The sequence below is a fragment of the Sceloporus occidentalis genome, unplaced genomic scaffold (genome assembly GCF_023333645.1).
Source record: "Sceloporus occidentalis isolate IW3139 unplaced genomic scaffold, rSceOcc1.0.p SCAF_5, whole genome shotgun sequence".
Classification (NCBI taxonomy): domain Eukaryota; kingdom Metazoa; phylum Chordata; class Lepidosauria; order Squamata; family Phrynosomatidae; genus Sceloporus; species Sceloporus occidentalis.
Window position 1 is genome coordinate 41,565,884 of NW_028316985.1, and position 17,455 is coordinate 41,583,338.

The 17,455-nt window shown below is 38.4% G+C and overlaps 1 protein-coding gene across 1 annotated transcript; it reads right to left on the reverse strand.

Annotated features, from left to right (window-relative positions):
* Positions 1–2,533: 2,533 nt before the first annotated feature.
* Positions 2,534–17,174, reverse strand: LOC149312064 (actin-related protein 6). Its single transcript, XM_089523874.1, has 11 exons — positions 17,088–17,174; positions 14,588–14,705; positions 13,486–13,554; positions 12,158–12,281; positions 10,923–11,058; positions 10,785–10,841; positions 7,697–7,795; positions 6,403–6,481; positions 4,635–4,806; positions 3,230–3,368; positions 2,534–2,802 (listed from the first exon to the last, which is right to left on the reverse strand). Exons 1-11 carry the CDS (start codon positions 17,153–17,155, stop codon positions 2,673–2,675), a joined length of 1,191 nt encoding a protein of 396 aa, XP_089380000.1. The 5' UTR covers positions 17,156–17,174; the 3' UTR covers positions 2,534–2,672.
* Positions 17,175–17,455: the final 281 nt, after the last annotated feature.

Genomic DNA, 17,455 nt, shown 5'->3' on the forward strand with positions numbered 1-17,455 from the left:
AGTGTTTTCAAACAGCATTTTATGCCCAGGATGTTTTATGTCGTGTTCTGCTACTGCTGATTTTTCTGGCTGACTCAGTCTGCAGTGTCTCCCTTTCACAAGTCATTCATTTAACCCTTCCCTTTTTTTATTTAGTAGTGTAGAAAAATTTTACAGAATGAAACAGAGAACATCAATATGCAGTATTCGTATTATCCATAAAAGTAAAATGCATGATATGTAGACCTATTCTAGGAAGGCATGCTAAATAGGCAGGTCTTCAACATGTACATACAATAAAAACTGTGAGAATCAATGACCATGCTGTGGGTCAATGACTATGGTGCATGCACTATCCTCAGTAAGCCACTCTGAACATAGAGGAGCTTATCTCAGGATCTTGTGGTGCTGCTATCAGAGCGTCTGCTCTAGATGACCTCAAGTACCAAATGCATCTAATAATAATAAATAATAATCTATAAGGGAGAAGGTAGTCTTTCAAGTAACTAGATGTTGAGTTGATTACAGTGTTATACAGTAACAAAAGGCAGTAACTGAAATTCCTTCAGCAGTTATTTTGTGTTAAATTCCTCCAGTTGGCTGCTTTGAGACCAGCCTGAGTAGCAGCCCCCCACAGAACACACAAGTTTTGTAATACCATGATTATCAATTTTTGAACCAGGTCCAAAACACACTGCAGAAATAATCCAGTTTGAGACCACTTTAACTGCCCTGGCTCAATGCTAGGGAATCCTTGGAACTGTAGTTTATTGTGGCACTAGAACTCTGTGACAGAGAAGGCTAGCATCGAGTCAGGGCAATTAAAGTGGTCTCAAACTGGATTATTTCTGCAGTGTGGTTTGGACCCCACAGTGATAAATCATCTCAGTTCAAGAACAACCATAATTAATAAGACACTCTTAGCTTCCATAAACTCCAGTGACAAAAATGGGTTCACAAGTACACAAATAGGTTCACAAAATGGGTTTAGAACCATCTTTCAGTCCAACTGTTTTATATACAGCACTGTTTCTCAAAGGATCTAATATAAGAGACTGTCCATTATTTATTCCCCTATGTGCCAAGGTGTGGCACCATATTCCTGCTCACTGGCTAAAACCATTTCTTCCCTGGAAATTCACCAGAGACCACAGCCAATAGCTTGAGGACTGCCACTCTGGGCCAAAAGTCAGGCTATGTTTGGGGCATGGCATTTAGATGACACACACTCCGAATGCAGCGTGAAGCCATCCTGATGCCATCACAACCCAGAAGAGCCAGCTTGAAAAGGAGTGGGGGGAAACCACTCATTTTCAGAAACCAGTTTAAAATAGCAGCACTGGGCCAGATTGGAGCTGCGCAAGTGTGGTTGCCATGGCACTGGGATGGTCTGTTTCACCCCTTTGTTTCTTATAAGAGTTAAGAGCCTGAATTTAAAAGAGTATTAAAGACCAGTCTCTTCTGGCAGGTTTACCCAGATGATTTATAAATTGTGAATTTTAAATGTGGATTGTTTTGATATGTGTACATCTCCTTTTGAATTGGTGTGTGTTTTAACTGGTGTTGTTTGACTGTTAATTGTTGTTGTCTCCCGTGTCAATCCATGGGGAGAGGTGGGTAAGAAATATTGTTGTTGTTGTTAGACAAGTGAAAAGGTTGTAACAAAAGACAGATACCCAGTAGACAGCTTCACTCAAATCAGGCATAGCAGATTTGAGAATGTTTCTCAAACAAAAAACATTATAACACTATTTGACTATTATTTTTGTTACACTTCTGTATCTGAAACTTCCTCTATATTTGTGAGATCTACCAAAAAGTGATCCTCCTTAAATCCTCCTTTAATATAATAATTGGGTAAAATTAAGCAAAAGCCTTGAAGAAACGTGTATCTAGTATTTTTAGTGATCATGCAGATTTTTTTTGGGGGGGGGGGGGCGGCATACAGTCACATCTAGGATTTAGAAAGAAGCCCAAATGTTAGATTCAGGATTAATTGTAAAAAAAAAATATTCTAACAGATTAAATCAAGCAAGTCATTTTACAGATGTATTTCATTCACTTTGCCTGAAATGTTATGTAAAATTGGTGGAGCACAGAGTCCCGCCTGCATACTTAGGTTGGATTCAGGTATCTGTGCCAAACCAGCAAGTAGAAAAAATAAGAAGCCAACTCCTAGATGAGGTAGTAGTAGCTTCTGTAATAAAAGGCCAGACTGAAGTATGTGTTTGCCTTGTTGTGTCATTTTTGTAGCAGCAGCCACCTGACAATCTTCATGAGCCACCGTAGCACCAATGATAGATTTGAAAAAGGTGTGCTGAGCAAACCCTGAGAAAGACAACAAGCACGCTCAAGCTACCTGTCACATGTGGGAAGGAAGCAGCAGTGGATTCTTACAAGGTTGAAAATGTCTGTGCATTATTTCAATTGGGGGAATGTATAATGCACTTCAAGGATCCTGTTCATTATATACAGTATCTTTAATTATATATCTTTCACCCAGACTGTAGTAAACAGTCCTATGAAAAATGAAACCAATAAACTGCACAGATATAAAAAAATAAGTATATTACACAACAACTATGTTCATAAAATGATTTCAGGTCTATGAATTCTATAATCACTAGCTTAAGAGAACTTGCTAGTTCACCAATGAACATACATAATATAGTATCAATATACAGCTGATCCATTTAAATATCAAATTTCTCTTCACATATACTATGTCCATTTTCTTCATAGTCTTCTCTTGTTACAACCATATCTTCAAAGTCATCATTTTCAGAAATCAACTTTCCACCTTCCCAGGAATAAGTAATAGGGCTGAAAATAAATAAAACAGAACTTTTAACTATGTAAACAAAGAGATGATCAAAATGTACCCCTCCTTCCCTTGAGCACTATCCAAACCCCACTGAACTTGAAAAAAAATGCCCCCGATAGGCAAACTGCATCTACAAAAGCCTTAGCAGATCATGATGTGCCCCTGGGAATGCTTTAAGCAAAAAGGATAGTTTTAAAAAACATGACACTTCCTGTCTCTCAAAATGCTTTGTTTTTTGACCTTAAAAATTGAGGGGCTTATATTTTGAAGACATACTGCACCCTGCAAATACAAGGTATATACCCTTTTGGTGCTAAAAACATGCAATACAACCAGAGTAAACGCCACTTGAAATATCAGAAATAATGACATATACGTGATAGTATTTGACAACTGAGAAGCCTTTGTAAGTGAAGGCATACTTACTTCTCTGGCAGAACAACAGAAACATCATAGTCTGTTGGAGTGAGGCACCGGACTTCAGAGTAAACACGGTCCCTGAAGCCAGGAAAGTGTGTGTTTCCTCCAGTCAGAACAATATTCTTGAAGAAATGAGGTTGCATTTCTGTGAGAAAGACCATATGTCAACTTACTTGACATTTAAATCAAGCAGCCAAACAATCCTAAGGGAGAATACTGAAGTACTGGATGATTTCTCACTTCCAAACGGCTGTCAGTCTGTGACAACTAGAACAGATGAGGGCCAGCTCAAAGAACTTTATCATGGGGTCTGATAGAAAATGAAGTGACAAGGTATACAAACAATCTGAGATTGGCTCTAACATGTCCTAGAGCCATAGTTCTCAATCTCTGATCCTTCACAAGTTTTGGTCTGCAGTTTCCAGAAGATTCAGATAACATACAGATTTTGCGAGTATAAATCCAAAACATTTGGAGGGCCAAAAAACTGAAACTGTCTGTGCTATAGCTTTCTGTGAAAAGCAGCACAGATATCTATGGTAATGGGTCTGAAGTTAGTAAAGGGTCATTTCTAGCCTAATCTACTTCAGATAATCATCTAAGGAGGGAAATACTACAGGTTGAGCATCTCTTCTGGAAATCCGAAATCCTCTAAAATCCACTATTGTCCATATGTGTGGCTGAGACAGTGACACTTGTTTTGTATATGAAATATAAATGAATTTTGTGCTTAGACTTGGGTCCCGTGTCCAAGCTATCTCATTATGTCTATGCAAATATTCCAAGCTCCAAAACATTTCTGGTCCCAAGTATTTTGGATAAGGGATACTCAACCTGTAGTTCACTTTTAGCCTGGAATAAAAAGAGGCAGTACTAGCATGACTGAGATACAGAGCTAAATATTTAACTGAAATAAATAATTTCTTCAGCATTTAAGAGCAGAGTGCTAATATAAAATTGCAATTCCCACAGAGTTTCTGAGATTTAAAATGTTTTAATTCAGCAATCTGGGTACTGCACAGGCAGCTATGGCAATTTTACAATCAGAAATGAAAGAAGATGGTGTTTTTCAGTGTAATGTATGCATCGTAATATTTTAAGCAAATAATTATGTTTTTTAAATCAAATTTAATCATATCATATTGATGAGTCAGAACTGGAATTTTAGAATACTAAGAGCAGTTCATTTCAGAGTAAATATGTTGAGTTGGGTTGAGTTTTTGATCCAATATGAATTTTACATCTGTGAAGCTGTAATTGAAGACAGCCCACTTATCACTGTATAATAAAAGTAGTTACAGACAACAAAGCTTTTATCCTTAATAAGGAAGCTTTGAAGTAAATTAGAAGTTTTCACTATGCAACATATTCTATTGTAGACATTTAATAATATCACGTTTAATAAAACTACCTTCTGGCAAGTTCTGGATTGAATAAACAATGGCTTCAGGTATTCCCATTTCTTGAATGCCAATATCTGAAGGATGGAACAGTATTTCTGGAACTGCAAATCGCTCATTTGTAAGACGAAGTATTTGTTCACCAGATTTGTATTTTCCACTTAACACCATTTCTTCCCTTGGCTATAAAAGGAAAGTTATAAGTTGTGAGTTATAAAACACAGTGACAACTTCTTTTTTCATTATTTTTGTATAATTCCGTTGCTTATTTGTCTTCCCATAGAGCAGGTGTAGCAATCATGCAGCCCTCCAGACGATTTTGAACTGCAGCTCCCAGAACTCCTTACCAATGTATATGTTAAGAAGCTGTTAAATTACAGTCCAACAAAATCTACAGAGCTGCAGAGTTCCCACTCCTGTCATAAAGTATCTGGAGTCCAAAGAACTGCACAACGGGTTTTGCATAACTATGGGGACTTTGGACAGTTTCTTGAGTAGCCACCAAGCCAGAATATAAAGGAGTTGTTTCAATGGAGGTCTAGCAGCAGCACTTTTTAAACTGGAATGCACTGGGGGAGAGAATCACCTACTTAAGGAAGGGTTCAAATCCTAATGAGCATCAAGCTGGTTGACATGTTGAAAACAGCTCTTTAGATCTAGGTCAGAGTGAAGTATCAAAACAAATATTAAACATTAAACACTTTCTAGATATAGACAAAAGAAAATGTTATATTTTTCTACTCAAACACACTATTTCAAAGTATTTCTCCATTCTACTGACACAAATGTATTAGCCAAAATGTAAGTCAGCAGTAGATTAATTCTGTATTGAAACAAATGCTTCATGCTATCTAGAATTTTGCTCAAGATCTAGCATGTGCAAACAAAACAACATTCCAAGGAAATGAAAAACTTCAAGTGACCCTGAAAGCTATGTTTCACTGGGCTATCTTGGAACAGCATGTACAGAATTACTAATTATAACCAACATTAGAACTGAAAGCTCAGGTTACAATTCTATAGCAATAGCAAGTACATTTCTATACTGCTTATCAGTGCATTTAAGCACTCCCTAAGCAGTTTACAATATGTAAGCCAATTGCCAATTGTCCCCAAGAAGTTGGGTACTCATTTTAGCGACCACAGAAGGATGCCAGACTGAATCGACCCTGAGCCCCTGCCTGGTACTGAACTCACAACTTTATGGTTTATGAGTGAGTGGCTGCAGTACAGGCATTTAACCACTGCACCTCTTGGGATCTATACATACTTACCAAGAAATGTCTGACTTAACTCAACAGGACGAATGATCTAATCAATTCAGAGTGGCAGTTCAGAACATATCTTTGGTCTAATCTGCACCACAGAAATAATGCAGTATGATATCACTGTAACTGCCATGGCTCAGTGCTATAAATTCTGGGATTTGTAGTTTTGTGATATACTTAGCCTTTGCTGTCAGAGGCCTGGGGCCACAACAAACTACAAATCCCAGAATTCTATAGTATTGAGCCATAGAGATTAGCCTTTTGAATCTCAAGTCACATTTTATTTCTAAAATTAGAAGTAGCACAGGAACTGCTAACATACATCTTGAACTTGGAGGTATCAATGGCCGCCGTGCAAACTGGCAATTTTATGTACCTCAGCTTGTGTATAAATATAATATTATACACAATCACGTTTGATGTTTGCATCTGAGGAATGCAAAAGTCAATATTTTAAGGATTCACATTTTTTAATCACATTAAGGAAAATCAGATGTTTTTACACAATTACCTTACAAAAGCCTTTTTTGATTGTGCTGAAGTCTGGTAAAACATAGTCCAGCATTACAGTATTTTCTTCCCCTTTCAATCTGGAAAAGATTGTTGGGAGTTCAAACTATATCATAAAATGAATAAATCTTCAAAGTCCATCTCCAAATAGTGTAGTCCAGTGCAACATATTTATTTATGCTGTAAAATGATTCCAAGTGCCACCTTCTTAGAATCTGGTGTGCACACAAATCACAATATAACTTATCACCACACAGAAGTCCAAGATGAGGCTCAGATAATTACTGGAAGGACATAAAGGTTGCAGAGGATATATATTAACTTCTGGTTAATGAGACAGCTGGTTTTCGGCATCACTACCATTTACAGTTCATACAGTAATATAGAGTATTTGGCACAAACATGTTTAAAAAGCACAGAACCATTACAGATGTTTTAGTTAAGTGACTGGTTCATTCAATGGGAGAGATTACAGAGTCAAGCATTTCTAAGGTCTTTATTCTTATTCTCATATATAAAAATATGATATACAGTGGGGCCTCCGCATACGCAGACTTTTTTTAAGCGGCTTTGAGCGTATGCGCTCAAGCCACTGGGCGCGCGCGGGGCAAGAGGGGCGGCGCGTCCCATTCAGTTGAATGGGCGCGTGCGCGTGTTGCGCCGCACGCACACCCGTTGCACCCCGCGCACCTCTGCGCCGCCTTGCACGAGCCCCATTGTTTACAATGGGGCTCGAGCATAGGCGGAAATCGCCATACGCGGCGGGATCCAGAACGGATCCCCCACGTATGGCGAGGTTCCACTGTACAAATATATGAATGATAATTTTGTATGGGAGGAACACTACAAATATGCTAAAAGATAGTGTTTCTTTGTTACTAAACATATTTCAGAGCTACTCTTTGATGAACCAAGGCTTAAATTTAAGCCTTGGACCAAAAAAGGTATTTCTTCAGGCAAAGACATTTAGTGCTATTATAAACCCATAGCCTAACTGGATTTTCATCCCCCCACCCCTTCACACCCAGCCTTTATCAGAGCCACTCAAAGTGGTGATCCCTGGACTAGTGCTGGTTCCCAAGCCATTGGCTACCAGTCACTGGAGTTTCCAAGAATGAAAGCGACTCTTTGGATCAATAGATTCAAGTATGGTGCTACTCCCTGGCACACTTGGGGAAACTCTGCTGGACCACCACATCAGATAGCCAGGAAGCACTGTTCCATGTAATATTCTTCATCGAGATAAATTAACCATGGATTGTACTTAGTGGTTTAAAGAAACAGCAATAACGTACTTGGCAATCTCCATATCCTTGAAAAAGTCTTGTGAAACATAGCATACATCTTCTTTCACTTGATTAATCACATGTGTCTCATCCATAACATGGAGTTGCCTATATAGAAAATAATTTTAGAAAATCTTATTAGTTATGTTTTATTTTATCTTATTACCAGTCTATTGTGACTATTAAATTCATTTAAGCTTGCATGGTACAGTTCACTGCTAAATTATGGAAAATCCATTTAAGCCTTTAATCCTCAGCAGTTAGGTATGTTAAAAAAAAACAGCAGAAGAAAAATGATGTTTCTAACACAACCATCTTCAGTATGTTCTGGTTAGGGGAACGTTTGGGAATCCAACCAAAGTTCACACCTTTTGATAGAACAAGGTTCTTTACCAGCAGAAAGAAAAGGTTTTGGAGTTTTGCTTCTGGCATGATGTTTGTTTTTATGATGACAGAGCTAGTACAGAGTCTTTTTAGTAATACCCATAATGTAAGTAATTGAATATGAATGGATTTTGAGAGCAGTTATCAAGTATGGCAATTTCTAGAATCATCAGGGGGCGGAGGGAATATTTCCAAAGCAAATGTTAGTCTGTTTATTTCCTTTTAGACCACTGACCAGTCTCTCCTGTGTATGTCTCCACAGTGCTTGTTTGCTGCCAACATTTGTTAAAAGCAAGAGAGCACTACAGTGCTAACTTGCATAGAATCATAGAATCGTAGAGTTGGAAGAGACCACAAGGGCCATCCAGTCCAACCCCCTGCCATGCAGGAAATCCAAATCAAAGCATCCCTGACAGATGGCCATCCAGCCTCTGTTTAAAGACCTCCAAGGAAGGAGACTCTATCACCCTCCGAGGGAGTGCATTCCACTGTCAAACAGCCCTTACTGTCAGGAAGTTCCTCCTAATGTTCAGGTGGAATCTCTTTTCCTGTAGCTTGCATCCATTGTTCCGGGTCCTGTTCTCTGGAGCAGCAGAAAACAAGCTTGTTCCCTCTTCAACATGACATCCTTTCAAATATTTAAACAGGGCTATCATATCACCTCTTAACCTTCTTTTCTCCAGGCTAAACATCCCCAGCTCCCTAAGTCGTTCCTCATAGGGCATGGTTTCCAGACCCTTCACCATTTTTGTCGCCCGCCTTTGGACATGCTCCAGCTTCTCAATGTCCTTTCTGAATTGTGGCGCCCAGAACTGGACACAATATTCTAGGTGGGGCCTGACCAAAGCAGAATACAGTGGCACTATTACTTCTTTTGATCTAGACACTATACTTTTATTGATGCAGCCTAAAATTGCATTGGCCTTTTTAGCTGCCGCATCACACTGTTCACTCATGTTCAACTTGTGGTCTACTTGGACTCCTAGATCCCTTTCACACGTAGTTTCATTCAGCCAGGTGTCACCCATCCTATATCTGTGCATTTTATTTTTCCGCCCTAAGTGCAATACCTTACATTTCTCCGTGTTGAATTTCATTTTGTTAGCTTTTGCCCAGCTTTCTAGTCTATTCAGGTCATTTTGAATCTTGATCCTGTCCTCTGGGGTATTAGCGATTCCTCCTAATTTGGTGTCATCTGCAAATTTGATAAGTATGCTCCCAATTCTGTCATCCAGATCATTGATAAAGATGTTGAATAGCACTGGGCCCAGGACAGAGCCCTGTGGGACCCCACTGGTCACTTCTCTCCAGGATGAAAAGGAGCCATTGTTGAGCACCCTTTGGGTTCGGCCGGTCAACCAGTTACAAATCCATGTAACAGTTACCTTGTCTAGTCCACCTTTTACAAGCTTGTTTGCAAGAATGTCATGGGAAACCTTGTCAAAGGCCTTACTGAAATCAAGATATACTATATCCACAGCATTCCCTTCATCTACCAAGCTGGTAATTATATCAAAGAAAGAGATTAGATTTGTCTGGCATGACTTGTTTCTCTGAAACCCATGTTGAGTTTTTGTGATTATGGAATTGCCATCTAGATGTTCACAGACTCTTTGTTTAATTATCTGCTCCAGAATCTTTCCTGGGATTGATGTCAGACTAACTGGACGATAATTGTTGGGATCCTCTTTTTTTCCCCTTTTTGAAGATGGGGACATGTCATAGGAGTCTTTCCCTATATGCAAGACATTTCTCTTGGGCTGTGGTTTTCTATCTACACGATACACTTGTAAAGGACTCCATGTGAAGATAATAAGCAAGCATGGATTGTGAAGAATAAGCTTAAAGAAATATCACGGCTCATAATTTTTGCATTTTCTATTATCCATGATGTTAGTTTTCCAGAAACAATTGAACAGGAAAACTTCTGGATAATTTTTCAATGCCCTAAAAATGAGAACACCTGACCATCATGTGGAACAGAAAGAAATTTGGTCCCTACATCTAGAGGGTGGGTACTAATCTAATATCTCAGTAAGATTTTGTCCAAATTTACAGTATCACAAGAAAATGTGTTTTTTAAGTTCATGGACTCTCATCTCATTATTATATATCAGTATGACTTAGCATACACACCCAGGTTCCTTTAGAACAAGTGACATCTGAAAAGAACGTTGGAGCTTTCAACTATGACTACAGTTTCACTGCTTCAGCACAAACCTTCTTTTACAGTAAGTATTTTTACATACTCTACATGTGCCAAAACTTTCAGACACTATTCAACAATTTGTTATATGCCTTCAAGATGCTTTTGACTTATGGGAACACTATCATGGGGTTTTCTTGGCAAGTTTCTTCAGAGGGGTGTTGCCACTGCCATCTTCTTAGACTGTGAGTTGCCCAATGTCATCCAGTGGGTTTCCCCTCAAGTCTTTCTTGTTCTAGAGCATAAAGGTTAAGAAACGTGTATACCAATTTGCCCCTCTTTGTTCACACATATGCCATGCAATCCTGTTTTCCTACCACAATTTTGGGAGTTGGGGGGGTTGAAAATCCCAACCTGCATATGAAGACTCACAGAGGGAGAAAAATGGCTATTAGTTGCACTTGCCAGACGGATATATGTGGCACAATCTGCCTTTTGTCATATATATTCATCTTTGTCACAATAATCTTAAAGTAGGACTGTAGAAATTTCTAATTACTGCTTTACCTGTATGAAATTATCTCCTTCAGATGATTGGTCAATAGTTTTCCTCCAACATTGATCCTAGGGATAAGAGAAATCTTTCTAAATTTTCGTGTATTTTAAAAAATTACCACATATTTTGTTAAGAGATAAATGTATTACCTTATGATTGCCTCTTTCTTCTTTTTACTTCTGCAGTAAGGTACAATGTGAGTAAAAGAATAGCCACTGTCCACAATAATGCAACACAGTTCTGATGGATTATCTCGGAAGTATCTATGGGCACTAAGAGCCCCAGCTGAAAAACAGTATCATGGCATAGTGTGAGTTAAGTTTTGATTCAGCTTGCCAACTTTTTTATTATGATCACAATAAGTCATAAAAACAAGTCAAAACAAACACAGAAAAAAACTAAGATAAAATACAGCTCACAAGTAGAAAAATTCTTTTATTGCTACAAAGTAACAGTGTAATCGCTGTTGAGTTTATTAAGAGGTGATAAGGGGCATTTACACATAGCATTCAACAAAGGTACAGTCTGTGCACATGTGTACAAAGAGTTTTGGTCTGCACACAGGTAGATTCTTTTACTCATCAACTTGTGTATACAGATTGCTGCCTTGCACACAAGTGCAATTATTCACATGAAATGGAACTTACATGTGTTCAATAACAGACTTTAAGGTTTTGGAAATGAAATTAGAAATCTAAGGAGACTCAAAACACTTGCAGACAACAATTTAATAAGGAGGAGGGAAGAAGGGAAGAAAGCAATAGGAACAACACAGATAGCTACATAATTTCAGTCTCAAAACAAGAAAAAAATAGCACAGAAAAAAGTCCAATAAATTTATATATTGACAGGTATTGGCCTGTCCACTGCTACAGAGCTCTTGGTGGAATACAGCAGCAGACTGCCACTCTAACTAAAAGCTACTGTTGGCTGAAATTTGCATTGCGAGCATTAGCTATAATTCTGTCCTTCACAGAATGGTCCGCATACTCTCCCTCTGCTCTCCTCAGTCCTTTTCCAGATCTTCCACTATCTGAGAACTGCTTCTCACACACAATATATCCTCCTGAGATGCACCTTTTTAAGCAGGCCATAAAGAGCTACACTTACAGCTTACTAGAAAGTGAGCCTATGTTCACCAATTTATGCAAATATGCATGCATTCATTCTATTTGGATACAGATCTGTTCTCTGGATTTAAGCAGATTCTTGTTCCTTGGTACAAATTACAAATGAATACAGGTACAACCATTCTCAAAAACTTCCAAACATGTGTACATAAACTGTGTACAGATGTACAGCGCAATATGTTAACACTTCTATACTTAACAAATGTCCTACCAATAATGATGAAGAAGCAGCAACAAGTAGACTTAACACTCACCATTTACTCTGAGAACTGCTTGAAATTGGTATTCCTCAAACAATATTTCATTCATGGACTCTTGTATTGAACTGAAGTTGAAATAAGGTTCTGTGATTATGATGTTGGTATCTACGAAGTCCACCTGTGCAAAAAAAGATTTTAACACTTGGTATAAATGGTCCTACTCTTCTTATATCTTGGTAAAGGTAAGGAGGAGGGAAGACAGTGAAATGAATTGGCCTAGGATGCACCAAGCAGGTAACCAAAATAATTTGTCACCTATTTGTTGAGGAGCAAACAAGAAGACCCTCCTATTCTCAGAAGACCTAGCCAAGATACTTGGGTTCTCCTCTTACTGGGTGGGATATGGATCACTATTTCCTTTTCATCCTACCTTCTGAAGAGAGGAGTTATACTCCTTGTATAGTCTTCACTCCAAGTCTACCCTGCAACATTATGCACATGAGGCCAATACAATCTCTTACTGCAGTCTGTCATTACTCTCATAATAGCCCATGGACTAAACATGCCTGAACAAGCACACCAGTTTAGATATATTATTTAGGATATTCCCTTTTTAATTGGGGTGGCTTACAACAAAAGTTTTAAAATAACATAAGCTAGTTAATATGAACTTTCTGATGTGGATCATACTGTATGAAACAAGGACTCAGAAAAGCCATGAAAAAGGAAAAAATGATTGAGAAGTGTTAACATCATGATGAATGTTGGGATTCAAATTCTGCTGATGAATGGGAAACAACGCATTTAAATTCTACAGAGAAATACCTATCACGGAGAAGGAGGAAAAAGACTTTAATCTTAATCTACATATTCCACAAATGGATATGCACAACTTTATCTGGCAATACTTCATTGTGAATATTTAAAACACACCCAACAAGCACACATTTGAAGAAATTGAAAAGAAAGCTATAACAGTGATTTCTTCAAACCAATACATTGGCCTGTTACAGACTGCCAAAATAAAGCTGCTTCGGGTCTCTTTGGAGGTATGCTGTTTAAATGATGCTTGCATCCTAAGAATCCGGAAGCTGCACCAAAGCTGCACTCTAGTCCTTAGGACTGGAGCATGGCTTTGGTGCAACCTCCGGACTCTTAGGACACATGCATCATTTAAACAGCATACCTCCAAAGAGACCCGAAGCAGCTTTATTTTGGCAGTCTGTAACAGGCCATTCAGTTTAAAATAATGCAGATTTACAAGATTTTTGAAAAACAGTACTTCAGATGTTAAACTGAATTCAAACGAGTACTATGGTTCAAGTAGGATGTTTTGCAATTCATCTTGCTCTTCTCTCACGATATAAAAGTGTTTTTATTACCTGATACATTTCTTTTCCAAATAGATAGTCCCAGACTTGTCTCTGAACATCCCAGTTTACCAAATAGCCCTGTTATTTAAAGAGGACAACATAAATCAAACACATTTGATATTTTTATAATTACAAATTCTTCAATCTCTCCAAGACATTAGTAACTGGAAAGTCTTTTCAAAATGTTTTCTGGTTTCAAGTAAATTGGTCAGGCTATACTCAAAAGACCCAATGTTCAAATCATAGACTGTGATGCTTCACAATTTCAAATGAAATTGTAAAAATAGTCTCATGCATACGTTAGAGAAATGAACTGGAACACTGCTCCCATATATTATTATAGCATTTTCATCCCTTCAATTTTAGTAAGATTAATTAGTAAGATTTATTATACGAAATGTTATATTCAGACGAAGTAGGGGCCAAGCCATAGCAGTTCCTTAACTATTTTCTATCAGTAATCATGGTATTTAAAGGTATTTATAGGAACTGAAAGATAGTTATTATGCAAGTTTACATACAGTCCTCCAAGGATGTGTTATTTATATATTGTTTGTTTTGCACTGTTGTTATAAAACAAATAAAAACATGCAGTCGGAATGCTAGAGTAATTATAGAAACCTCTCAGTTCCTATAAATACCTTTTTTAATTGAGTGTATTATGGAAGACTCAGTTCCTTAGAGAACACATTTCAATATTTTTAAATACTGTGATTGCTATTTACTTTAAAATAAACTTTTGCTATTGGAAAATAAAAATTCCAGAGTAAAATTCTCTCAAGTTTTAAACAATTATTTACAGTAGAGTCCTATCATGTTAGCTCCACAGTTTCAGTGATTCTCAGGTACACAGGATTGCAGGTGTAATTTATGACTACTGAAATGTGTAACTCAAATCAATTATGTCTCCCTCACAGTTGTAGCAGGCTTTATTTTAAAGAAACAAACCTCTCTCTCCACTTTGATAATTCAATTTCTTTAATATTATTATATAAATCATATTCTTCACCACTAGCATTTTAAAAACATAAACACAAATATTTAAACTTAAGTTTTACTGAAACTGAATCTATAGTGTCTGTGTTAAAAGATTTCCCACAATCGAAATTACCTTTTGGAAAGGAAGAATATAAAAAAGTCCAGATGGATCTTTAATTTCATCCAGTTGGTTAGCTGTGAATGTTTTCAAGCGAGCTGTCTTTGATCTAAACTGACAGTTGGGAATAACACTGTAGGATGGGGAAAACAAACCATTAGCTTCCTAAATATAGATTTTAGCAATTATAGATCAGGATGGAAAACATTTTTAGAAGCTCATGTTCATATATAGAAAGGGTGGAGTACATGTGGTCCTAAATATGTTATTGGACTTAGTCTCAAATCAGCCACATCTGCCACAGCCAATTGCCATGGATGATAAAAGCTCTAGTACACGATCTGGAAGGCCACCCTTGTAATAAAATGTGTTTTAAAAAACCTTTTACCTGTAGCAATACAACATCATAGTGACATCCTGTAGTTGGGAAGTGGACTGGAACTGGTCAGCAATACACTTGCTTGGTATTTCAAAGCTCAGCAATAACACTGCCATAAAATCAAAGTACTATTTATGCCTTGCCAAAGGAAATACCAACTCGCTTGACCCTTGTACTGTGATTAGTACTATGGACAAGACTTATGTGACAAAATATGTCATAGGAGTCTGTCATTCACTTGTAGAATCCATAGCAGTGAAAACAGTGCACTTACAAAACATTATATACAACGTAAAAATCAAATTAAATTAGGGCAGATTGTGGTATTCAAGTCACCTTTCTAAAGATATGCAAATAAGTAGAAAAATCAATTGCATTAAGCCTCTAAGGTTTGTACTACAGAAAGAAAAAAAAGTATACTCTGACAATACAAACGAGTTTGAAAGAATTGTACAGTACTTCAAGAGCACTACAAAAGGGATGAAAGCTACAGGTTGTACACTGTATGTCTGCTTTTCTCAGTTTCAACTCATTGGCATGTTTTACTGCCGCAAGTGGAATCCAAACAGTGATCTTTATTGCTCATGCTAACATTTTCTTCTTTGAATGCTATTCTAAGAAAAATCTCCCATACCAACAAGACTGGTTTTCTCTGCAGCCCTTCAATCAGAAACATCATCAGAATCCATGGTAGGAAAAAAGGAAACACACCAAGCTTTTCATATCCCTGCCAAAGACTTAAATCTAACACTTTTGCTTAAGACAATCAACACTCAGCTGAATAATAGTTCCAGGTATAAATAACAACAATCTGAAATGCTCAGTGGATCCCATAAGGCTGAAGCTGATTCCTAGTTTACTATGTCCAGTTCTCACTCTGAATTTCACATCAATCAATCACATATATTTTTTTATAAATGGATGTTACAGCAAATTCAATTAAGGGCTTATTTCCAAGCAGCCATGAAGAGGATAACAGCCAAAAAATACACAGGAAGCTTAAATGCAGACCTGGATTTTAAACAATGCATATAATGTAGTGAGAACCAGTGTAGCGTAGTGGTTTAAGTGTTGGACTATGATTCTGGAGATCAGGGTTCGAATCCTAGCTTGGCTGTGCAACCTACTGGGTGACCTTGGCCAAGTCACACTCTCTCAGCCTCAGGGAGAGGCAATGGCAAGCCCCCTCTAAACAAATACCCCACAACAGGGCGTCTGTAAGTTGGAAACGACTTGAAGGGCACACTACAACAAGTATAGCCAAGTGATCCAAACATTAACTATTATTACAGAAAGACTTATTAAGCTGGCATCTAAATCATACACAGGGATAATAACTAGAAAACCCTGTAAGGTGCTGAATGATGCTGTTCATATGATCTGGGAGATGAACCAATCTGAAATAGGAAGTATTTAGGCACTGGCACCTGCAAATAATCTCTGGTCCTTCTGTGGTTTAGCTTTCATCCATGGAAGTCAAAAAACACCTTTTCAATTTTTGCTTGAGGGCAAGACTAGGCCTAAGTCAGATTTCTCAAAGACTGGCGTATTCTTATATGAGCCAGCAGCCTCCACTTTTGTACATCTGTTCTTTGGCTGGGCCTTGGTCATTCAGTAGGACATGTTTCATTATGCTTCCTCTAATAAAATAAACCGCTTTCATCACTGGACGACTGGCTGCTCACTTTATGCCCATTGCTAGTTCATTCATGCAGGACGAATCCACACAAAAACCTATTCCAAGCCTCCTGCATTAGGCTTCACCCAGCCCTCAGTCTTTCCTCAAAGGTGGCTGCGCCGGGATGCATCCACACTGTAGAAATAACCCTGCTTGAAGTATTCCCCATGCCAGGGAATTCTGGGAACACTTGCCCATAGGGAATCAATTGGGGAACACTTGCTCATAGAGAACACGGGGCAGGAATCCCACCTCGACCCGCAGGCAGCGGCGGGAAATAGGAAGACATTTTATTATTACTATTATTATTATTATTATTATTTGCCCATAGGGAATCATTGGGGAACACTTGCCCAGAATTCTATAGCAAGCATGGAGCCAGGGTGCTTCAAGCCGGGTCAAACCGGGTTATTCCTACAGTGCAGACAGACAGCCCCTGAGAAAGAGCGCCTGCCCACCTGACGTGAGCGTGGCTATAGCCGATTTTGGTGTTGTAGGCGCCGTTATCCAGCACCAGCGTCGCCATCTTGCTCTCCTCCCTCGACTCCGCCCCCATTTTGCAGAGACCCAGCAGAAATGCCCCAGTGCATGATGGGAGGCCAGGGGAGTTCGCGGAGGGAAGGGAAGAGCCAATGGGAGAGAGCTCGTAGAGATAGGAAAGTCTAGACGAGCCTCGCCTCTTCTTCGTAGCTCTATGGTCCAAAAGACACACTGCGGATAGAAACAACCCAGTTTGAGGCCTCTTTAAAGTGCCCTGGCTCAGAGCTAGCGAACGCCGCCTTGAGCCCCTGTATTGGGAGAAAGGCGGCATATAAGAAAATAATAA